The sequence below is a fragment of the Convolutriloba macropyga genome, chromosome 7, assembly GCF_964194025.1.
Source record: "Convolutriloba macropyga chromosome 7, txConMacr16.3, whole genome shotgun sequence".
Lineage (NCBI taxonomy): Eukaryota > Metazoa > Xenacoelomorpha > Acoela > Convolutidae > Convolutriloba > Convolutriloba macropyga.
The window spans coordinates 35403695-35429053 of NC_134474.1; the positions used below are offsets into that span (position 1 = coordinate 35403695).

The following is a 25359-nucleotide window of genomic DNA, read 5'->3' on the forward strand; positions in this document are numbered from 1 at the left end:
TGGGACCTACGATTTTTGTTATCAATTAAAAAGAAAACAAAAATTCTATAAAATGTACAAATACCAAAAAAATTTCAAATATTTTATAAAATCTCGCAGTAACAGCAGTAAAAAAACCGAGAAACAAATTTTCGAAGCTAAAACTTTTATAGAGATTAAATTATAGTTCACTGGAAACGGGTTGTGACCTATGTTTACGGAGTCTGAGCTACAAATGGACCAAAAAATAAATAAAAAATGAAGCTCAAAAACCCATTTATGTTTTTGAAAACATATATTTTCAAAAGTCATAACAGATTTCAAAAACATTTCAAAAAACAGCGATGGATGAAGTTGAAATATCTCAGGAAGCCCGTTGGGCCTGTTGAAAATGAGGCTAAGTCACGACCCCTCAAAATAACAACAAATATATAATGAATCCAAAACTTTAAACAATTTTACGAGATCACACTGTTCAAGGCACTATAATTATAAGATGTTACCTGCAAAAACTGTATGTCGTCACTTTCTCCTCATTTTAAAATCAAAGAGTTTTCCTTCTAAAAGGATTACTTAGACATGACAATAAAAAGTTACCCAGGAATTGAACAGTATAGAAATCTCGAAATTTTGTGAAATTAATGCTCGAAGCAATCAGTCACAACGTATAACCAAGCGCGAAACGTATTATAAATGCTTGAATCGACAAGTAATCTAGACTTCTAATTAATTAGATTGAGACACATGGTTACGAAAATGAAAGCAAAAATGATACAACTGAAAAAAAATCTTATTTCAATTTGAAAGTCATTAAAACAAACAGCTGTGAACTGAATTCTTTAACTAGGTTCAGTTAAACGTCCAAGGAGGAGCAAGTGAAACCTATCGTTATTAGGTATATGGCGTATAACAACAAAAAGAAACACACAGGCAAAAACAAAAAATCCATAAAATTTGCTTTTTGCTAGATAACTGTCTCAGCCCAAAAAGAATAAACTATATTACAAACAATAAAATATTCAGATACGCGTTCTTCCATCGCTGTGCATTTTCCCTACTATGCTTTTCTCCAATTGCTCTTATCAATAATGGGATAGTACAAGGAAATAAACAACTCATTAAATATGCAGTTATGCTCAAAAAATTGAAAAGGCGTAGTATCAAAAAGAGTCAGTAAGTTGAACATAAATCCGTTACAGACATTAATTTATAAACCACAGGAAATTCGTTTCTGTCTGTTTTTACTGAGACTGTGTGCGAAGTTGAGAGAAATAAGATAATATAGTGGCAGAGTTCAAAAATTAACCGATGTTTTCTTAAAACAAATATATTCAGAGTCATAACAGACATTAGATAACAACTGAAAGAAGTGTCAAGGTTCATTTATACCTCCTTAACTGGATCTTTGACTGGGGACAATAAGTTTTTGGGCTTAAAGATTGGTCATAAAATATAACAAATGAAAGCCGAATTCAAGAAGTATATAAAACTTTTTTTTTACAAAAACAACTGCTCAGAGCCATAGAAACCACGCGCCTAACTCTGAAACCGCAATCTATTCTCGTTGTGCTTCGTTTTGTGTAAATAATTTCTGTCATTAATTGAGGCCTGATTTGAGATCCTAATTGAGGCCTTTATATTCTTGTAAGTAAAAAAAGTATACATAAAAATCATTTACTTAACGGAAAAATTTTGAAAAAAAAGTTGCGGCCAATTAAAATTTAAATTTTTATCGTAAGGAACCCTGGCAAGATCATGATCAGCCCAGATGTTACTGCCTGTCTAACAAAACACTCATTTGTTCAAATGGTTGCAAAATAATCAATTTTTTAACGAAGTCTTTCAGTTTCTCAAACATAAAAATGCTTTTTGTATATTTTATGAGTAAATTTGCAAAAAACTGGCAAAATCATAACTCCAGAAAACTCTCAAAACCAGTGGGTGTACAACAAGCTCGATTGTCTGCCTAAAAAATTATGGCTGCAGTTTGAAGGTATTTACTTCCAGCAAATTTAAAGCAATTCGGCTGAAAAAGCAAATTTGGTCCCAATTTTGGTCCACAAAAAAGTAGAATTTTGTCCACAGAAAAGTAGAATTACAGGAGAAACGGGTTGATCCGAGCTTATTTTTGAAGCAAGAAACTTAATTATAGCGCTTTCTGGTTTGATGACAACAGAACCTTTTAACACATTTTGAAAGAATTGATGATATGCACACATTCTTAGGTGCCATGAAAAGCTTGCAGCAGTGAAATTGTGAATTCACTGAATAAATGCGACAATTGTAAAATCGAGGCATCTCTTGATAATTGTTCGGTATCTGTAGAATCGAGACATTCTTCGGTATCTCTTGATAATTATCTTTTCGTATATTATAATATGAATTGTATGAATTGCATTGAGATATAATAATTGAATTCATTTGATGCCAATAATACATCGCAGGTCAGAAAGATCACAAGGATCATAACTCCAGAAGACTCTCAAAACCAGTGGGTGTATAACAAGCTCGATTGTCTGCCTAAAAAATTTTGGCTGCAGTTTGAAGGTATTTACTTCCAGCAAATTTAAAGCAATTCGGCTGAAAAAGCAAATTTGGTCCCAATTTTGGTCCACAAAAAAGTAGAATTTTGCATAAATTTAGCATATATTCTAACCAACAAACTCGGAGCGAACAATTCAGCAACCCTCTTATATCTTTAGAGATAAAATTAATAACACTACAGTTAACAATTTGAACAAATTTCAGCAAAATTGACGAAAATTAGGGCAAAAATACCGAAAAAGTGAATAAAAACGGCTAAAATATGTCTGATGTTCACAAAACTTTAAACCTCGATAACTCCCTATATAAATTGAAAATTGAAAATGTCTTTCTAATTCCATATTCTACGCTGGACGGGCTTTTTCATGATACTTTCACAACTCTCTACGATGACTATATCGATCGGCCAAAATTGACTGAACAAAAAAACCCATTTGAGTAAATAGTTCCTTCCCCCACTAAAGTAGGTCGGAACCACAAGTTTTAAGTGGGGCTTATAAAAAGCAGTTGAAGTGGCAGAATCGCCTCCGTTCGTACCAATTATTTGGTCCTGTTGATTTTTAATGCTATTTTTCGCTTGATCGATTTTTGGCCCTCAAAAATAGGAAAAACTGGTAAATCCCGAGGACAGTAAGTGTATGTTCAGTGCTGTTGTGCTCTGATAGTATCTAAGCAAAGAAAACTGCTGAGGTATTTTTGGGGAGTTTGGTCCCCTTTTGTTCTGCCCCCTTCCCTCCTCATCCACCCAGTTTTGCTAACCCCTTGTGTGGATGGCATTATTAAGCCTAGACTAGCAACTACCGAAGCCAACCCCTTCTCTCCAGTCATTTCAGAGCAATTCGACCGGTAATTTTTCTACGGTAATATGACATTTTGATTTAAATGAGAGGACGCTGATGAGAGGACGTAGTTGTGTTTTAAATGCGTCAGAGTTGTCCTATGTCTTCATTTTGTGTTTGATATTCCGATTTTCGGCATTTGTTTCGTAGGAGGTGAGAAACAATCCTGGTTCGATCCGTAAGACAAAACGAGTATACCTTGCAAGGACTAAAGACCTGTCAGAGGAGGAAATTGCGGACTACTTTGAGAACTACATTGGGAAGGACTTGGGCAATGTGGAGGCAGTTGAATTGATGAAGAACAAGGAGACAGGAGTCCATAGGGGATTCGGATTTGTAAACTTCTCTACATTCGAGGCAGCCGACAAAGTGTGCAGTAAGTATGCTATCCAGTTTGTACAGGAGAAACGGGTTGATCCGAGCTTATTTTTGAAGCAAGAAACTTAATTATAGCGCTTTCTGGTTTGATAACAACAGAACCTTTTAACACATTTTGAAAGAAATGATGATATGCACACATTCTTAGGTGCCATGAAAAGCTTGCAGCAGTGAAATTGTGAATTCACTGAATAAATGCGACAATTGTAAAATCGAGGCATCTCTTGATAATTGTTCGGTATCTGTAGAATCGAGACATTGTTCGGTATCTCTTGATAATAATCTTTTCGTATATTATAATATGAATTGTATGAATTGCATTGAGATATAATAATTGAGTTCATTTGATGCCAATAATACATCGCAGGTCAGAAAGATCACAAGATTGGGCGTCAAGATGTAGTGGCAATCAAAGCAGAACCCAAAGCTGACAGACCAGGAGACAGATATCCCCCTATGGGTGGTGGAGGCAGAATGTCAGATTACGGCCCCGACAGGAGAGCTGCCATGATGCCACCTGCACCTTCAGGAGCTAGGTCAGAACATAGTCTATTTATGTTTAATGGCCGCGTCAGCAATTCCAGGCGGCTATTATTGCGCTCCTATTTTTTTTTACAATTCAAAGAGTTTGATTTGCATTGGGGCGCTGTCTTTTTTACGACTCGAAAAGGAGTATCGGAGAAGTCCTTTTTTAAAATCAATTTTGTTGGAGTGAATTTTGAAGCGGGAAATGAAACACGTGAAAAAATTTGGAGTGATTTTGTTGCTGAACAAAATGAAGTGGAGCAAAAAGGGAGTGGTTTTTTTGTTTATTTTGCTGTTTTCTAGAGAGCGAGAAATTGAGTTGTAAAAAAAATTCTGTAAGCGAGTAAATTTTTTTGGTCACGTGCGGCATTTAAAAGCAGTTTTTAATTGCTCTCAAACAAGTTTGTTTAATTGCTTTCAAACGAAGTTTGTAGCAATTATATTAGTCCTGTCGGTCTTTTTTTATGCGATTTTTCGCTTGACCAATTTTTTGTCTGACGCTTTTGACTTTTCGTCCTCAAAAACGGGATAAACAGGTAGCGCACAGCGGGCATTAAGTGCTCTTAGAGCCTTTCATCTCTGTTTCAGCCCAAAACCGTTTTGGAGACGTACTTATGGTGTGAAGGGTGGTTCTTAGAGGTTGAAGACGCCCCCATTGTTGACCCCCCCACTATTGCCCCCCCACCGCGCTGTTTTCCCCCACCCCACTGTTGCCCAGCCCCCTCCCTCCCCATCAGCCGCCCTGTGCACCCCCCCCCCCCCCCCCCCCCGTGGCTACTGACGAACAACCGATCGCTAAAAACACGCAATTTTATACTAATTTTCACAATTTTTTTCAGAAAACCTACCTACCTATTGGTTTGATGATAGGGTTTGCTGCATAGTTTTTAGTGGCAATGGAATGGTTTTCAACATTCAAGAGTTTTAGCAATTATTTGATAAAACTTGAATTTTTTTTTCAGTTTTTTTTTTAATTTATTGTCATTATCTAAGTTTTTCCAGCCCCAGGAACCAGGGAACCTCCTCAAGGCCTTGATGTTAGGTTACTGAAAAATTTTTGTTGGCCATAGAATACTTTTCAACTTTTTAATATTATAAAGTATTTCGATTTTTTCATAATTTGCAATTCAAGTTTTTTGACAATTTTTGTCTTTTTATAGGTTTATCGAGACTCAAGAGCCAAGCGTCTCGATTGGCTGTAAGCGAGTAAATTTTTTTGGTCATGTGCGGCATTTAAAAGCAGTTTTTAATTGCTCTCAAACAAGTTTGTTTAATTGCTCTCAAACGAAGTTTGTAGCAATTATATTAGTACTGTCGGTCTTTTTTTTATGCGATTTTTCGCTTGACCAATTTTTTGTCTGACGCTTTTGACTTTTCGTCCTCAAAAACGGGATAAACAGGTAGCGGCCAGCGGGCATTAAGTGCTCTTAGAGCCTTTCTTCTCTGTTTCAGCCCAAAACCGTTTTGGAGACGTACTTATGGTGTGAAGGGCGGTTCTTAGAGGATGAAGACGCCCCCATTGTTGACCCCACCGCGCTGTTTTTCTCCACCCCAGTGTTGCCCACCCCCAGCCCCCTCCTTCCCCATCAGCCGCCCGGTACCCCCCCCCCCCCCCTCCCCCCGTGGCTACTGACGAACAACCGATCGCTAAAATCACGCAATTTTATACTAATTTTCATAATTTTTTCAGAAAACCTACCTACATATGGGTTTGATGATAGGGTTTGCTGCATAGTTTTTAGTGGCAATGGAATGGTTTTCAACATTCAAGAGTTTTAGCAATTGTTTGATTAAACTTGAATTTTTTTCAGTTTTATTTTAATTTATTGTCATTATCTAAGTTTTTCCAGCCCCAGAAACCAGGGAACCTCCTCAAGGCCTTGATGATAGGTTACTGAAAAATTTTTGTTGGCCATAGAATACTTTTCAACTTTTTAATATTATAAAGTATTTCGATTTTTTCATAATTTGCAATTCAAGTTTTTTGACAATTTTTGTCATTTTATAGGTTTTCATAATTGCGATTTTTTCATAATTTGCAATTCTTTCAAGTTTTTTGACAATTTTTGTCATTTTATAGGTTTATTGAGACTCAAGAGCCAAGCGTCTCGATTGGCTGTAAGCGAGTAAATTTTTTTTGGTCATGTGCGGCATTTAAAAGCAGTTTTTAATTGCTCTCAAACAAGTTTGTTTAATTGCTCTCAAACGAAGTTTGTAGCAATTATATTAGTCCTGTCGGTCTTTTTTTTATGCGATTTTTCGCATGACAAATTTTTTGTCTGACGCTTTTGACTTTTCGTCCTCAAAAACGGGATAAACAGGTAGCGGCCAGCGGGCATTAAGTGCTCTTAGAGCCTTTCTTCTCTGTTTCAGCCCAAAACCGTTTTGGAGACGTACTTATGGTGTGAAGGGCGGTTCTTAGAGGATGAAGACGCCCCCATTGTTGACCCCACCGCGCTGTTTTTCCCCACCCCAGTGTTGCCCACCCCCAGCCCCCTCCTTCCCCATCAGCCGCCCGGTACACCCCCCCCCCCCCCCCCGTGGCTACTGACGAACAACCGATCGCTAAAATCACGCAATTTTATACTAATTTTCACAATTTTTTCAGAAAACCTACCTACCTATGGGTTTGATGATAGGGTTTGCTGCATAGTTTTTAGTGGCAATGGAATGGTTTTCAACATTCAAGAGTTTTAGCAATTGTTTGATTAAACTTGAATTTTTTTCAGTTTTTAATTTATTGTCATTATCTAAGTTTTTCCAGCCCCAGAAACCAGGGAACCTCCTCAAGGCCTTGATGATAGGTTACTGAAAAATTTTTATTGGCCATAGAATACTTTTCAACTTTTTAATATTATAAAGTATTTCGATTTTTTCATAATTTGCAATTCTTTCAAGTTTTTTGACATTTTTTGTCATTTTATAGGTTTATCGAGACTCAAGAGCCAAGGGTCTCGATTGGCTGTAAGCGAGTAAATTTTTTTGGTCATGTGCGGCATTTAAAAGCAGTTTTTAATTGCGCTCAAGTTTGTTTAATTGCTCTCAAACGAAGTTTGTAGCAATTATATTAGTCCTGTCGGTCTTTTTTTACGCGATTTTTCGCTTGACCATTTTTTTGTCTGACGCTTTTGACTTTTCGTCCTCAAAAACGGGATAAACAGGTAGCGCCCAGTGGGCATTAAGTGCTCTTAGAGCCTTTCATCTCTGTTTCAGCTCAAAACCGTTTTGGAGACGTACTTATGGTGTGAAGGGCGGTTCTTAGAGGATGAAGACGCCCCCATTGTTGACCCCACCGCGCTGTTTTCCCCCACCCCAGTGTTGCCCACCCCCAGCCCCCTCCTTCCCCATCAGCCGCCCGGTACACCCCCCCCCCCCCCCCCCCCCCGTGGCTACTGACGAACAACCGATCGCTAAAATCACGCAATTTTATACTAATTTTCACAATTTTTTCAGAAAACCTACCTAACTATGGGTTTGATGATAGGGTTTGCTGCATAGTTTTTAGTGGCAATGGAATGGTTTTCAACATTCAAGAGTTTTAGCAATTGTTTGATTAAACTTGAATTTTTTTTCAGTTTTATTTTAATTTATTGTCATTATCTAAGTTTTTCCAGCCCCAGAAACCAGGGAACCTCCTCAAGGCCTTGATGATAGGTTACTGAAAAATTTTTATTGGCCATAGAATACTTTTCAACTTTTTAATATTATAAAGTATTTCGATTTTTTCATAATTTGCAATTCTTTCAAGTTTTTTGACATTTTTTGTCATTTTATAGGTTTATCGAGACTCAAGAGCCAAGGGTCTCGATTGGCTGTAAGCGAGTAAATTTTTTTTGGTCATGTGCGGCATTTAAAAGCAGTTTTTAATTGCGCTCAAGTTTGTTTAATTGCTCTCAAACGAAGTTTGTAGCAATTATATTAGTCCTGTCGGTCTTTTTTTACGCGATTTTTCGCTTGACCAATTTTTTCTCTGACGCTTTTGACTTTTCGTCCTCAAAAACGGGATAAACAGGTAGCGCCCAGTGGGCATTAAGTGCTCTTAGAGCCTTTCATCTCTGTTTCAGCTCAAAACCGTTTTGGAGACGTACTTATGGTGTGAAGGGCGGTTCTTAGAGGTTGAAGACGCCCCCATTGTTGACCCCCCCCCACTATTGCCCTCTACCGCGCTGTTTTCCCCCACCCCACTGTTGCCCACCCCCAGCCCCCTCCCTCCCCATCAGCCGCCCGGTGGAACCCCCCCCCCCCCCGTGGCTACTGACGAACAACCGATCGCTAAAAACACGCAATTTTATACTAATTTTCACATTTTTTTCAGAAAACCTACCTACCTATGGGTTTGATGATAGGTTTTTCTGCATAGTTTTTAGTGGCAATGGAATGGTTTTCAACATTCAATTATTTTAGCAATTGTTTGATAAAACTTGAATTTTTTTTCAGTTTTTTTTAATTTATTGTCATTATCTAAGTTTTTCCAGCCCCAGGAACCAGGGAACCTCCTCAAGGCCTTGATGATAGGTTACTGAAAAATTTTTATTGGCCATAGAATACTTTTCAACTTTTTAATGTTATAAAGTATGTCGATTTTTTCATAATTTGCAATTCAAGTTTTTTGACAATTTTTGTCATTTTATAGGTTTATCGAGACTCAAGAGCCAAGGGTCTCGATTGGCTGTAAGCGAGTAACTTTGTTTGGTCATGTGCGGCATTTAAAAGCAGTTTTTAATTGCTCTCAAGTTTGTTTAATTGCTCTCAAACAAAGTTTGTAGCAATTATATTAGTCCTGTCGGTCTTTTTGCGATTTTTCGCTTGACCAATTTTTTGTCTGACGCTTTTGACTTTTCGTCCTCAAAAACGGGATAAACAGGTAGCGCCCAGTGGGCATTAAGTGCTCTTAGAGCCTTTCATCTCTGTTTCAGCCCAAAACCGTTTTGGAGACGTACTTATGGTGTGAAGGGTGGTTCTTAGGGGTTGAAGACATCCCCATTGTTGACCCCCCCCCACTATTGCCCCCCACCGCGCTGTTTTCCCCCACCCCACTGTTGCCCACCCCCAGCCCCCTCCCTCCCCATCAGCCGCCCGGTGCACTCCCCCCCCCCCCGTGGCTACTGACGAACAACCGATCGCTAAAAACACGCAATTTTATACTAATTTTCACAATTTTTTTCAGAAAACCTACCTACCTATGGGTTTGATGATAGGGTTTGCTGCATAGCTTTTAGTGGCAATGGAATGGTTTTCAACATTCAATTATTTTAGCAATTGTTTGATAAAACTTGAATTTTTTTTCAGTTTTCTTTTAATTTATTGTCATTATAAGTTTTTCCAGCCCCAGGAACCAGGGAACCTCCTCAAGGCCTTGATGATAGGTTACTGAAAAATTTTTATTGGCCATAGAATAATTTTCAACTTTTTAATGTTATAAAGTATTTCGATTTTTTCATAATTTACAATTCTTTCAAGTTTTTTGACAATTTTTGTCATTTTATAGGTTTATCGAGACTCAAGAGCCAAGTAATTTCCTCTAGCGTTTGATAATAAATTGTTGTATAGTTTCTAGATGCAATGGAGTGTTTTTAAAGATTATAACATTTAACGAGTTTTAGCATTTTGGAAATTTTTGGCAATGTTTTTCAAAATTGTTTCATTTTTTTTTTGAGGTTTTTCCAGCCTCAAGAACCCAGAACCTCCCTTGAAGTTTGATAGTAAGTTGTTGCTGAGTTTCTAGAGTTAATGGAATGGTTATCATTAATTTAATGACTCGAGTTTTTGCAATTTTTTGAATTTTTAACAATTGGTTACAGTTTTATGGTTATGAATTGTTTTTTTGTTGAGAAATTTGACGCAAAATAGCGAAAATTGGAACTATTTTTCTTAATTTTTTTGCAGTTCTTCGGTTTTCTGTTTTTTAGAAAAATTGCTTAACCTATTACGACTTGTCTATTGTTTTGCGAGTATCTGGATGCCCTATTGGCTGAAAGGAATTTTTCTTTGGATTTATATGCTTTGTAATATTAAAAAAATTATTAAACTTTTCCAGTCTTTTAGTGCAAGTTAAAGAGCTTTTTTTCCATATTTTGGCCACAAGTTTTTTTAAAAAAAAGTGAGTGGTTTTAGTAAGGATGAAGTAATTTTTGGAGAGATAATAATTTCGGGATCTCAATTTATAACCATATTTGATCAGTTTTTTTATCCTATTTTATTAACAGATTTGATTTTCTTGTTTTTACTTTTTTGTTTTATGGTTTTGTTTCAAGATAATTTTAAATTAGTGGAGGTATGTTTTGCCTGATGAGTTGTTGGATGGTGTTTAAGTAGATTTTCACTTGGAGTCTTTTCCGGAATTCTTCCGGCTATGTTTCTTTAAGATCGGTTCACAGATTTTCATTCATCATTTTGAAGTCAAATTGGAGTAGTGATTTTGGTCACGCCGAAACAGGAAATGGAGCGAAAAAGCGAGCGGTTTTGCGGCGTGAAGTTATTCGTTCTAATTTTAAGTAGAGTCAGAAAACGGCGTTAGCACAAAAATTCGCTTTCTCGCTGGTGGTTTTTTGTTCGCATGCGGCAATTTCACTTTGAATTTTACTGTTTTTTCGATCGGATTTTTTTCTAAATCGTTTTCCTAATCCATTCATTCATTCATAATTCCTTCTAGGCCTAGTTTTTTGTTTGAACCGAATTTTCATTTCTCGCTAGTGGTTTTTTGTTCACATGCGGCATTTTGACATTGATTTTCTGATTTTTTAGATCTGAATTTTTAGAAATGGTTTTTCCAATTCACTCATAGTCCGTTCTAGATCTAGTTTTTTGTTTAGTCAATGAAAATTTTTTGAATTGTACGTCAGGACTTGTCCTGCTACGTTTTTAAATTCGTCGCGGCTATTTTCCGTCAATCTGCCGGCTATGTTTAAAATGGACATTAAATTGCGATATTGATATAGAAGCATTATTATATCGCTTAACTTAGCTTTCAAACCCTTTACTTTAGAATGTAAATCATGTTGCGCCTCTGTTCTATCGAAAACAATGCTAGATTCGGCGAAAATTGGCTATAGGAAGTTCTATTTACATTAGGGAGGGGTTATTTTCATCACTTTGAAACAGGAAATAGAGCGAAATAAATGGCTGCGTGAAGTGAAACTTGAAATACACATTTTGATCTATAACTTGCTGCAAATGCACAATAAGTCTCAGAATCACTTTTTAATTGCTTTGAAATGAATTCGGTGGCAATGAGTTTAGTCCAGTTGGACACTTGATGCAAATTTTGGTCATACCAGTTTTAATGGACAATATGACATTTTCTATTGCCTGAATTTTTGTGTGAATATTCGACAGTTTTTATTCACATTTTCAGTAATTTGCTACAATTTGGCAAAATTTCGCTAATATAATTCAAAATAACTCAAATTTTTTAACGGTAGAATGTTATTAGTAGCCGCCCTCATCTTCTCAGCCGGCTATTATAGCGCTCCTATTTTTTTACAATTCAAAGAATTTGAGTTGAATTGGGGCGCTGTGTTTTTTTTAAGATGTGTTCACACATTTTTCAATGACTTTGATCTTTCAAAGCGGGATAAACAGGTAAAGTCCAGCGGGCATTAAGTTTCATTAGAGGCCCAAAGTGAGCTTCAGTAGTCCTTCAAGTACTTTGAGTGGTGCAGCTGCTGGGATAGCTTTAATTAAAGGTGAAAAGTTCATTTTTAGGAGTTTTTGGGCTCAAAATGTTGCAATTTTTCATGTTTTTTTTTGTAATTTTTGATTTTTTGTTTGTCTTGCGTTAAAGTTTTTGAAAAATGAAGAAAGCCTTTTGCGAGACAAAATAAATTGTTATGACCATTTTATGAGCTATCTGATTTGGTACTACAAATACAAACATGCAAAATGATACTAATTTTTAAAAAAATTTTCAAGTTTTGAAAATTATTGTCGTTTTTGAGTTTTATCAGCTTCAGGGGTCAGGAAATGTCCTTTTTGGATTGATAATAGAGCACTGCATGGTTTGTAATAATAGTGGATTGGTTTTCATTTAATTTACCTTTTAATTTCTGGAAATTTGGCATTTTATAAAATTTGCAAGTTTTTCAAGGTTTCCTAACATTTTTTGTCAATTTTTAATATTTGTCCATTCTCAAGTGCCAGAAAACCTATTCCACGGTCTGATAGAAAAATACTGCAAGGTTTTTGGCTTCAATGGATTTGTTATCAACAATTTACCTTTTCGAATTTCGGAATTTTTTTGATAAAATTTGCAAGTTTTTTCAAATTTTCTCAACATGTCTTATATTCAGTTTTCTTGCCTCAGTAGCCAGCTAATTTCATCCAGGGTGTGATAATATGTTATTAGGTAGCTGCATGGGGGGCAATTGAACGGTTTTCATCATTTTAATAGAACGAATTTCTATTTTTTGAAATTTGAGATTTTTTCTAAAAGTTATTGCCCATCGATCTTTGAGCTAACAAATTTTTTAGTGCTTGGAATTGGGTTAATGGATAGCCTCTAGAGACACAAAATTGATTCTGAAGATATTAATATCACAATTTTAGCAAAATTTTATTAAATTTGCAATTGATTTCATTTTTTATATTTTTCGGTCATTTTTGAGTTAATCGATCTTCAAGGACCAATGAATTTTGTCAGGTCATGCAGATATAATACTGGTTCGATTTAAACAAAATGGTCCTGAACGCATTTTTGAAACATGTATTTTTAAAGGGATAAAATTTTGCCTAAGGGAAAAAAGCTTCGAGTTTTAGTATTGAGTATATTTTTGTTTAGTTTGATTGTTTTAGTTTCTCAATTTTTTTAGATGATTTTGTTTGTGTTTTAACCGGCTTTGTTCAATTGATCTGCTGGCCAGGTAGAGTACTGTTAAGTTTTTCATTCAATTCTTTGAATTGTAATTCAGGACTTGTCCTGCTATGTTTTTTTTACTTCGTCGGACTTTTCTCTTTACCATTTTGCCGCTTTTTCAGCATTTTGCCTGAAATCTTTTTGACTTCTCTAGGCTAGTTTCTCTCTTCTCTCATTCTGCTAAAAGTGAATTTGAACATCAGTTGCTCAGCAAAGCAATTCAAAATGAACAGAGTCAGAATAAAAAAATTGAAGTCAGAAATAGAAACGGGATAAACCCATAAAGCCCAATTTTAGATGCCCGCTATTTGAACGTCGTTCCTATAAGTCTTAGTTACCATCTCTTATGCTTATTTGTATTGATAGTAGCCCCTGTAGCCTCTCTCTAAGAAACATAAGTATGTTCAACTACAAAATGACATCAAAATAAATCGGACTTAAATGTTTTTTGTACAAATTTTTTTTCCGATATCTTCTGTTCTTTCAATCCCAATCATGCTTATTGGAATCAACGGCGGCTATTTTCCGGCAATCCGCCGGGTATGTTTATTACCCTTAGAGATAGAAGAGAGTTGCTGAATCGCTTGATTGAAGTTTTTTGGCTAAAATTTTTAATAAAATTTTCAAAATTCAGACTTTCATCAAAAATTACACAAAATCTGCTTTTTCGCCCACTTTGTTAAAGTTTGCTGAAAGTGGAGACCTAAAAAACGCGGAGCCCTATAATAGTCTTCAGGAGTTTTGACGTTTTTTACAAATTTTACAAAATGCATACATAATTATACGATAATTATACAAAATGCATTATTGTTTTTTTTTTTAATATTTGAAGTATTTCACTCAACAATTGGTCTAATTCGCAAACATTTGGAACTCTTGGGCGATTTGTTGAGCACGTGGAAAAATCAGGGATACGGGTTTTTATTATCTTGAATTCTTACAGTCAGAAGTTTTTTTAATTTTTATTTTTGTGCTGCCTTTTTTTCAATTTTTTTTTTGCTTTTGTTTTCTCAATATTTATTACTGAACAATTTTTTTCACCGCTCCATTAATGACAGCTACCATGTACGTAAAAATGAGGCCGAATTTAGATATAGTTTGTTTTCAGAGAACCTAAGGGTTTTTATGGCTTTGAATAAGAGTGTTAGTAAACTTCAACTGAATCCTTTTGTTTTGCCTTCAATTGTTATTCATTTTGCAGTCTGATTACTAAGTCTAACCATTCAAAGATCCAAATGGCTCTTCAAGAGGTGTAGGTGAATCTGTAACATGAATTCGGTTGTTTCTAGCGTCTCTTTTGTCATTGAATGTATTTGTTTTAAGGAAATTTTAGGGATTTGAACTTATCTTTTTTTTTATTTCAGTGAACTTTTTGTTTTTTCATAGAAAATACAGGTCAAACTTTCTTTCGTGTAGACAATAAACTAATTCTCTGGCGCATTTTTTCAACAGAACGTTTTCGCGCTTTGGGTACTACGAGTCTTCAAACGATTTTTTTTTATTTTTGTGCATAATTGCCCATTTTTGCAGTTGTTTTTGTTTCTTTGGTAAATTGTCGCATTACTTAACAATCTAACTGAAAAAGGCTCAAAAGATTAAGATTTGTAAATGAACTTATTTAATGGTTTTCATAAAATATGGTTTTACGTGCTGCGACTGCGTTTTGGCGGATTTTGGTAGTTTCCTTTTTGCTTCTTCATAGAAAATACAGGTCAAACTTTCTTTCGTGTAGACAATAAACTAATTTTGTGGCGCATTTTTTCAACAGAACGTTTTCGCGCTTTTGGTACTACGAGTCTTAAAACAATTTTTTTAAAATTTTTGTGCATAATTGCCCATCTTGTGCATAATTGCCCATCTTTCCATAGAGAGCGCTTGAGACCTTTCATTATCCAAGATGTCATACGACTACAAAATGAACGACAAATTCGGCAAAAAGGAAAATTTTGCACGAAAATGATGTCCCAGCCAGTTAAACATTAAGCTGTTCAAAAAAAACATTGAAAATCTTTGATTACGTTTTTTCCAAATGACCAGAAGACCATTCATTATTGTTGTAATACTGTGAAAAGAAAACCAAAAACCCACAAAAAGGGCCGAATATGCAAAAACAACGAATATTTAATGAAAACTTGTTGTACCAAGAACAAAGACCATTTGAAGAAAATAAAACCGTTATAAAGAGCAAATTTTAGTTCAAATGATAAGGGATGTGACTTGTCTATAGAGATGCTAAAGCTAAAAGTTCACAGAAATGAGATTGGCAAATCTCAAAAATCCATTGTCTATTTTCAAAACAAATATTTTCAGAACTCATAGCCAACATAAGCTGTCGACTAAAAGAGTAGACAGTTTATCTTGCAACTTCATAAAAAACTAATTACCACGCTCATTAGTGAGACTAAGTCACAAGACTATAAAACATTAAGTACAAGCTGAAATAAAATTCACAAGCAACTTCAGGAAGCTACATTGTTGAAGCCATGAAGTTTATAAAATATTAACAGGGAGAACCTGAACGTTTTTGTTTCTTTGGTAAATTGTCGCATTACTTAACAATCTAACTGAAAAAGGCTTCAAAAGATTTGTAAATGAACTTATTTAATGGTTTTAATAAGATATGGTTTTAAGTGCTGCGACTGCCTCCTCTTGCAGATTTTTGAGTTTTATTTTTGCCCTCTATTTTTTGTTTATTTTTGTTGTCGTATGCCAAATTTTGGGTAATGATTATTGGGTAAAGGTCTCATTGGCCAACTATAGATACATAATTGAAGTTAATAAGTGATATCGGTATATAGCTAATGGTTTTATTGACTTTCAAATCAAATTTCTAAAAAATATATTTCAACTTATCGCTTTGTTCTGGTTTGCGTTTTTTTTGTAATTTACAATGTTGTATCATTTTCGTAATTTAGCTTCATTATTGAGAGGTCTCCTTTGTTGAACCAAACAACAAATTTTCTGTTTTTTAAACGTTTTGACTGATGTCTTCAGGACTGACAATTTGTTTCAAAAGAATTTTGTTAAATTTAGATACTTTTCAATTTTGTGGTTCTTTTTGCTGTCATTTTGTAATGGTCCTTTTACAAAAAGACTTTATGATGATCAATCGAGAGGCAAATGAAGATTTTATGTTCTCCCTGTTAATATTTTATAAACTTAATGGCTTTAACACTGTAGCTTCCTGAAGTTGCTTGTGAATTTTATTTCAGCTTGTACTTAATGTTTTATAGTCTTGTGACTTAGTCTCACTAATAAGCGTGGTAATTAGTTTTTTATGAAGTTGCAAGATAAACTGTCTACTCTTTTAGTCGATAGCTTATGTTGGCTATGAGTTCTGAAAATATTTGTTTTGAAAATAGACAATGGATTTTTGAGATTTGCCAATCTCATTTCTGTGAACTTTTAGCTTAGCATCTCTATAGACAAGTCACATCCCTTATCATTTGAACTAAAATTTGCTCTTTATAACGGTTTTATTTTCTTCAAATGGTCTTTTTCTTGGTACAACCAGTTTTCATTAATTATTCGTTGTTTTTGCATATTCGGCCCTTTTTGTGGGTTTTTGGTTTTTTCACAGTATTACAACAATAATGAATGGTCTTCTGATCATTTGGAAAAAACGTAATCAAAGGTTTTCAATGTTTTTTTTGAACAGCTTAATGTTTAACTGGCTGGGACATCGTTTTCGTGCAAAATTTTCCTTTTTGCCCGAATTTGTCGTTCATTTTGTAGTCGTATGACATCTTGGATAATGAAAGGTCTCAAGCGCTCTCTATGGAGTTATGAAAGAATCTCGCAATGACTTCGTTTGATGCATAATGTTTCGAATCAATTTGAAACTAATTCTTTAAAAAAGCAATGTTTTAAACTTTGCCCTTTTGCTCATTTCTTGTCGACATGTTACCTAGTTGCATTGAGGAAAAGTCCCAGCTTTTTTCTAAAAAAAAGTACAGGTTACACTTCTTTGTATAATTTTTATCTGATGCCATTTTGGTTTGGTTATTAATGGTTTTCAAAATGGACAGCGGTTTTTGGTCGTAATTAATATCTGTAATTATTTGATTTTTATCGCCGTCTTTTCTGGTAGACATAATATGGTAGTCACAGGTCTCATATGCCGTCTAAGGTAGATTGTTTATTCATTTGGTAGTTTGTTGAACGATATGTTGATATGTTAATTTTTTTATCTGTACCTCATTTGGTAGACAATTAAGTAAAAAATGTAGATGAGCAGGGTGGGAACTTTTTTTGCAAACGCACAATACCTAGCCTCCTTGTTACTTTCTAAGTACGTATTACGGAAACTGCCGAGGTTTAATTCACAGTGTAAAAACAATAGGATAGTTTTAGTTTTCCACTCCCCATAATTAATAGCCGCGTCAGCAATTCCAGGCGGCTATTATTGCGCTCCTTATTTTTTTGTTACTTCGTCTAACAGATTTTTGTTTCGTATTTGACTTTCAATGACTTCAGTGACTTCTACTGCTTTGCAGTTGAAATTTGTGTTCGTGACGTCATTTCTGCTTTCAGGTCAATTGCGTGACTTACCTCACTCAAAAAATGTCTTCTAAACTCGCTTAATGAACTTTAAATTTTATGAACATTTACTAGTTATAGATCAATAGTGTGCATCTAAGTAGTGCCAACCTTATATGTCCTAAATCTTGAGTATTAGTTTTTGATTTCGAAAATCAATTTTAAAAAGCTCTTTTAGGCTTTTTCCTTATAGACCGTATCGTATCATAAAAATGACAGTACGTATCTAACCCAAAAAATTTAGTGGTCTGCTAAAGGACTTTTGGTCAATCTGCATATCTTGTTTCTTAAGTTTTTTCATTTCATGAAAGGCCACAAGCGTCTATAGCGGCTATTTTCCGGCAATCTGCCGGCTATGTTTTTTTTGCCAGAATGCTCTTTGAGTTTCCTGTGAACTGGATCTGAAGTGCGGCTTGGTTTAGTTGAGCGACCTTCACTCGTTAGAGTATACTTTCTTCGCAATGTTTCTTTCTTTGCTAGAATTATATTGTTAAACGGTAAAATTAGCACAGTTTAAATTTTGGAGCATACTGGGTATTTATTAAACCAAACGCTTAATTTAGTGATTGTGCATTCTGAAGGATTTTAAATTTTTTTGAATTTTTAAACTTTAAGCAGTTGGAAAGTGTTTCAGAATGATAGCTCCCGCCCTGCAAGCCTCCTTAGCTGGTCGACCAGCGGTGACTCCGAGTGGACAAACTGCAGCTGATTTGAGGAGATTGGAGGAGGAGATTATGATCAGAGAGGAACAGCTCAAAATCAAAGAGATGAAACTGCAACTTCACAGTGCTAGACTGGCTGGTACGATATGACCACGCAACCTTTTTTTGCAGTTTTTTTTGGAAATATAAAGGAAGCTTTTCGGAATCATTTAAAAACGTACTAGCCTAAAATCTTGGGCATGTTTTGTTTAATAGCCGCCGTTAGCCTCTCAAACGGCGATTATTTAGGCTCTCTCCTTTTTTTAGCAATTCAAAGGATTTGAATTGTATTGGTGCGCTGTCTTTTTTTAAGATCTGTTCACGTTTTTTTTCGGCTCGAACAGCCGCTTTTTTTGGCTCGAACAGCCGAAAATCTTGGAAAATGAAATTAACCTAATGTTTTTAGATTTTGCACATTTTTGCGCATTCAGGATCAGGCGCTTCGTTTGTTGCTGTAAAATAATTTTCTGTTCATAATTAAATCAATTCCCTGGGTTGTAATTCAGATCTTGTCCTGCTATGTTTTTCACAATTCAAAGAGTTTGAATTGTATTTGGGCGCTGTCTTTTTTTAATATCTTTACACATTTTCATAGTTTTCGAAGTCGAATTGAAATGATGATTTTGCTCTTGCCGGAACAATAAGGGGAGCGGAAAAGTGAGTGGTGTTACGGCGTGATCTCTTTTAATCTATTTTTTGTGAGAAGCCGCTGTTTGAACTAAAGTTCTCTTTTTTGCTTATGGTTTATGTGTACATGCGGCAATTTTATTTCGACTTTACTGTTTTTTTTTGATCGGATTATATTTCAAGTAGTTTTCCCAATTTAAAGTGCTTTTAGACAGCAGTTGCTCAGCAAGGCAACCAAAATCTGAACCGAGTCGCAAAAACGAAATCGAAAGTAGAAACGGGATAAACTCATGAAGCTCAATTTAGATGCCGGCTACTTGAAGTTTTTTTCTAATAGGTCTTGGTTAACATCTTTAATGCTTACTTGTATTGATACTAGCCCCTACATCCTCTCATCAAGTAGAAGGAGTATGTATAACAACGGAAATGAAACCAAATTAATTTGCACTTTAAAATTGTTTTTGTTTATCAATCAATTTTGCATTTTTTCTGTTCCTTCAATCCTAAACGGGGTTGTAGTAATCAATGGCGGCTATTTTCAAGCAATCTACAAGGTATAATTACCTTTGTTTTTTAGTCTTGGAAGCCAAAGTTTAGTGGCAACGCTTAATAATCCTTAATCAGTCGAAACGATCAGCCAATGAACAAAAATTATTCCACTTTCAGAATCAGGAGGAGCTGGAGGAATGACACGTGGTGGATCAATGATGTCCGGTGGAGCACCAGTGAGTGCAGGAGGTGCATACAGTGACCGAATGATGGGGCCACCAACTGTGCACTCTTCTGGACAATACGTCTCTGGTACGCGATTTTTGCTCCTGGCTAAATTTTTTATTCCAAGTGAATTTTGTGATAGATTTAATTAAAATGGGCAGTGTGAGGTAGCTCTTATTCTGGTTAGTTCAAATCAGATATGTGCCAATGGTAGCTTCTTTTAGGCAATTCGTCTATTGGTCTGGTTGTTTTAATTGCTCTCGAAAAAAGTTTGAAGCAATTATTGCAAACGTGTGTAACATGTTTACAATTAACATGGGCAAACTGTTAATTGTTAAATTTTATGCGAATTATTTGTACAATAATTTTTGCAACATTTTTACTTGACCATTTTTTTCGCTTTTGTTCTAGAACATTCTTCGACTTCTCACGTAGATTTTTCACGCTTGACTTCCTCATTTTTAGGTATCTCAATTGCCCTCACTCCGAGCTAAAGTTTGATGCTAAACTAAAGCCCATTGTAGCATAGGAAATCACAAAGGCCTGGGTTTGAATCACGGGAAGTCGCGGGTTTGAATCCCACCCTAGTCGGTTATTTTGCGTCCATAAACCAAGGTATATCTAGACTACAGCCCTTGAATCAAATTGCCCTGCCTGTCGTTCGAGAGCAATTTGTTCGACGTTAGTCGGTTCATGTTTTAAGAACCAAAAAGAGTATTGTGTTTACGTATAGGGGAGAGACGTAACAACTTCAACTAAAAGATTTTTGTCGAGAATTGGATTTTCTGTGTGTTGCTTGTATGAGCCTTTGGTGAAGGGAGAACGAGCCATTGATCCAAAGTCTCTGATTTAAGTTTTAATTGCTCTCAGACGAAGTTTTTTTAAGCAATTATATGAGTACTGCTGCTTTTCTTCGTTCTATATTGTGTATTACTTACTGACGGGCGGAGATTAAGTTGCAGAGCAGTTCTCTTAGAGATTGGGGGCTGACGCATTGGCATTGTAAAAACATTAGGATTGAGTCGGGGCCCCGCCCGGTCTTAAAACACATACCTATATATACCGACCTCCTGAAAATCGTCATAATAAAATTTACTAATTTTTGCATGCGGTCTCCTAAGCCCAAGGGAAGCAAAAGTCTCTTAGTAAAGTTTTTTGATTGATTGGCTCCTTGATGGGGTTTTGGGTATTTTTGGGCTATATTTTGCCCAAACTTTATTTTTTTTCAAATCTTTTTTTGTGTAAATTTTGACGTCTTTTTTCATAAGGGCAAAGTGAAGTGATTTTTAATTGCGGCCTGGTATTGTGAAAAAGTTTTCGGATACCTTCTTCCAGATTTTATGAAGACTGTAAAATTTTAACCCATTTTTACGGAGTTTTAAAAATTTTTGTCTTTCTCGCAAATTAATGCGTTCTTTTTTCATCATAGGGAACTTTTTCTGTCGTCAAAAATCATTATTGCTGTATTAAGTATGCTTGGGTGCCAAATGAAAAATACGAAAAACTTTTTGGAACAAAAAATTTTCCATTTTTGACAGTTCATCTAAAGCTCTAACTTTGAAACCAAAACTTGTAGCAATCTTTTGTAAAGGCTAAACGGAAGTCCTCTGACCTATACCTGTGCCTGTTCTTCAAAAAAGACAAAAGTGCTTTCAATGTTTCTAAAAATTTATTCAAAACTTCCAGAATTTTTACCCAAAATTGTATTTTGAAGTTATTCTTTTTTGCTCAATAAACATTACCTTTGACTAATTGTAGTCATTTTGACATTTGGGGAAACCAAATTTTTTAGTGAATTTTTTTTTAAAACCCCAGACCAGAGGTCAATTTAAGTAATTTTTGACACTAAAAAGAGCAAAAGAAACTGATAACATAATTTATCATTGTTAAAGTTGCCATTCCTCTGCTAAAGGGAAGCTCAGGGCTTTCACCACATCATGCCCCCCTCAAAGGTGGATTTGTTGGCAAGCCTTTAAATGATGCTGTCATCCTTTAGAGAAAATTTCTGACAATTTTCTAAAATCTGTGCGAGAATCTAAATAATCAACGTGATGACAGCGCCCGAAGTGCGCGACCATCATCTTCCCCCACATTTTAATCACAAGGAGTACCGCCAGCTAGAAAATACTAATGACAACTAACCACCCGGGGCAAACTTCTGATGCTAGTCGTGTAGCACTGTTCTTAGTTTTACCCCCACTCCACACCAAACCCTCTGCACTCTACAAATAGCTATTAATAGCCGCCTTCAGGCTCTCAACGGTTATTTTTATGCGGTTGCTTTTTTACTATCCAAGTATTTGATTGTATTGCTGCTCTGTCTTTTTGTTTTTTTTAAAGATGTTTTAGATTTTTCTATGACTTTTTGTCTTTCGAAACGGGATAAACAGGTAACGCCCAGTGGGCATTGAATTTCAGTGGTGGCTTTTGGCTGGCCTCAGGAGTCTTTTCTGTACCTAGAGTTGTGAAGCTGCTGGGAAGGCCTCATGTAATAGTCTTCAATGGCGTCATTTGAAGGCCGGTAGTAATTTTAGTCCATCCCTCCCACAGATTAGAGCTCCCACTAGTAGTTCGAGGACATTCTTCCGACGTTAGTCGGTTACTCTATTCTGAAATTCACGCTTGTCAAAGTTGACAAAGGTCTTCTGCAAGGCGTAATCTCTATTTATGTCCTATTTATGAGGTCTACTTTGGTAATCCTATATATTAAACGTGTGAGCTCTGAATTTGGAAAAAAAATTGCGTGTTTAATGGGCCTCTCGAAGCGCATGTTTAAGAGCCGCATTGAGCAGCATGTTAAAGCGAACGTATCGAGAGAATTCAATGACATTATCGAGAGAATTCAATGACCTAAAAGGCTCAAATTAGATGGGTGAGAACCGAACCTGGGACAAAAGACTGTTAGTAAGGTGCAGTTACCACGAGGCTAAGAGGGCTTGAAAGTATGCTCGCCCAGAGGGAGGATTTACTGTCCTGGGTACTACGTGTTCTTCAAATGCTCGCGAATTTTTCAAGTTCTTATTGTAAACGTTGTATGTTTTTCTGCAAAGTTTTAGCTTTACAGATTCTGTTATATTCTAGAACACTCTTAGCTTTCAACTAAGTTTTTCTCGCTTTACTTTTTGATTTTTGTTTGATCTCCAATGCTCTCAATCTAAAATATGTTTATTGATACGATAAAAGCGATTGTGAGAAACGGTGGTATGTAGTCGTTATAGCGCAATTGATAAGATGGATGACTGCTCATGTGAGGGTCGAGGGTTCGAACCCGTGTCGGGTACCTTCTTTCTCTGGACATGGAAATTTCTAATCAACATCATTCCGCCTGTTCGAGAGCACATCTTGGGACGCTCAGCCGTTTTATTTTCCTATGTGTTAGAAAGAAAAATGCTAATCCTCCTATATATTACACGCGTGAGCTCTGAATTTGGAAATTTTTTTGCATGTTTAATGGGCCTCTCGAAGCGCATGTTTAAGAGCCGCATTGAGCAGCATGTTTAAGTGAACGTATCGAGAGAGTTCAATGACCTAAAAGGCTCAAAGTAGATGGGTGAGAACCGAACCTGGGACAAAATACTGTTAGTCAGGTGCAGTTACCACGAGGCTAAGAGGGCTTGATAGTCTGCTCGCCAAGAGGGAGGATTTTTTGTCCTGGGTGCTACGTGTTTTTTAATTGCTTCCGAACTAAGTTTGAAGTTCATTTTGTAAACGTGTGCTTTTCTGCAAAGTTTTGGCCGTACAGATTCTTTGCTAATCTAGAACAATCCGTGCTTTCAACTAAGTTTTTCACGCTTTCCTGTTTGATTTTTGCGTGATCTCCAATGCTCTCAATCTTAAATATGTTTATTGATACGATAAAAGCGATTGTGAGAAACGGTGGTATGTAATCGTTATAGCGCAGTTGGTAAGATAGATGACTGCTAATCTTAGGGTTGAGGGTTCCAACCCATGTCGGGTACTCTTCTTTCTGTGGACATAAAAATTTCTAATCATCATCATTCCGCCTCTTGTTCAAGAGCACTTCTTGGGACGCTGAGCCGTTTTATGTTCCTGTGTGTTAGAAATAAAAATGCTAATCCTCCTATATATTACACGCGTGAGCTCTGAATTTGGAAAATGTTTTGCATGTTTAATGGGCCTCTCGAAGCGCATGTTTAAGAGCCGCATTGAGCAGCAAGTTTAAGTGAACGTATCGAGAGAGTTCAACGACCTAAAAGGCTCAAAGTAGATGGTTGAGAACCGAACCTGGGACAAAAGACTGTTAGTCAGGTGCAGTTACCACGAGGCTAAGAGGGCTTGAAAGTATGCTCGCCAAGAGGGAGGATTTACTGTCCTGGATGCTACGTGTTTGTTAATTGCTCCCGAACTAAGTTCGAAGTTCTTACTGTAAACGTGTGCTTTTCTGCAAAGTTTTGGCCGTACAGATTATTCTCTAATCTAGAACAATCCGTGCTTTCAACTAAGTTTTTCACGCTTTCCTGTTTGATTTTTGCGTGATCTCCAATGCTCTCAATCTTAAATATGTTTATTGATACGATAAAAGCGATCGTGAGAAACGGTGGTATGTAGTCGTTATAGCGCAGTTGGTACGATGGATGACGGCTAATCCGAGGGTCGAGGGTTCGAAGCCATGTCGGGTACCCTTCTTTTTGTGGACATAAAAATTTCTAATCAACATATTTCCGCCTGTTTTGTGAGAGCACTTCTTGCAACGCTGAGCCGTTTCACGTTCCTGTGTGTGTTAGAAAGAAAAATGCTAATCCTATGTATTAAACGCGTGAGTTCTGAATTTGGAAAAAAATTGTATATTTAATGGGCCTCTCGAAGCGCTTATTTAAGAGCCGCATTGAGCAGCTTGTTTAAGCTAACATATCGAGAGAGTTCAATGACCTAAAAGTCTCAAAGTAGATCGATGAGAACCGAACCTGGGACAAAAGACTGTTAGTCAGGTGCAGTTACCACGAGGCTAAGAGGGCTTGAAAGTATGCTCGCCAAGAGGGAGGATTTACTGTTCTGGATGCTACGTGTTTTTTAATTGCTCCCGAACTAAGTTTGAAGTTGGTAAACGTGTGCTTTTCTGCAAAGTTTTAGCCGTACAGACTCTGCGCTAATCTAGAACAATCCTTGCTTTCAACTAAGTTTTTCACGCTTTCCTTTTTGATTTTTGCGTTATCTCAAACGCTCTCAATTTGAAATATGTTTATTGATACGATAAAAGCGATTGTCAGAAACGGTGGTATTTAGTCGTTATAGCGCAGTTGGTAAGATTGATGACTGCTAATCCGAGGGTCGAGGGTTCGAAACCGTGTCGGGTACCCTTTTTGTGGACATAAAATTTTCTAATCAACATCATTCCGCCTGTTGTTCCAGAGCACTTCCTGCGACGCTGTGCCGTTTTATGTTCCTGTTTGTATTAGAAAGAAAAATGCTTATCCTATATATTAAATGCGTCAGCTAATCTAGAACAATCCGTGCTTTCAACTAAGTTTTTCACGCTTTCCTGTTTGATTTTTGCGTGATCTCCAATGCTCTCAATCTTAAATATGTTTGTTGATACGATAAAAGCGGTTGTGTGAAACGGTGGTATGTAGTCGTTATAGCGCAGTTGGTAAGATAGATGACTGCTAATCTTAGGGTTGAGGGTTCCAACCCATGTCGGGTA

General features: G+C 36.2%; 1 protein-coding gene across 2 annotated transcripts in view; it reads left to right on the plus strand.

Moving 5' to 3' along the window:
• Window positions 1-25359, plus strand: part of LOC142342229 (uncharacterized) — a 41054-nt gene that overhangs the window by 2003 nt on the left and 13692 nt on the right. For both annotated transcript variants that reach the window (XM_075393488.1, XM_075393487.1), the window contains exons 3-6: window positions 3513-3738; window positions 4108-4276; window positions 18290-18456; window positions 19650-19784. In XM_075393488.1, coding sequence (XP_075249603.1) covers window positions 3513-3738; window positions 4108-4276; window positions 18290-18456; window positions 19650-19784 — 697 coding nt within the window. The remainder of the gene's footprint in view (window positions 1-3512; window positions 3739-4107; window positions 4277-18289; window positions 18457-19649; window positions 19785-25359) is intronic.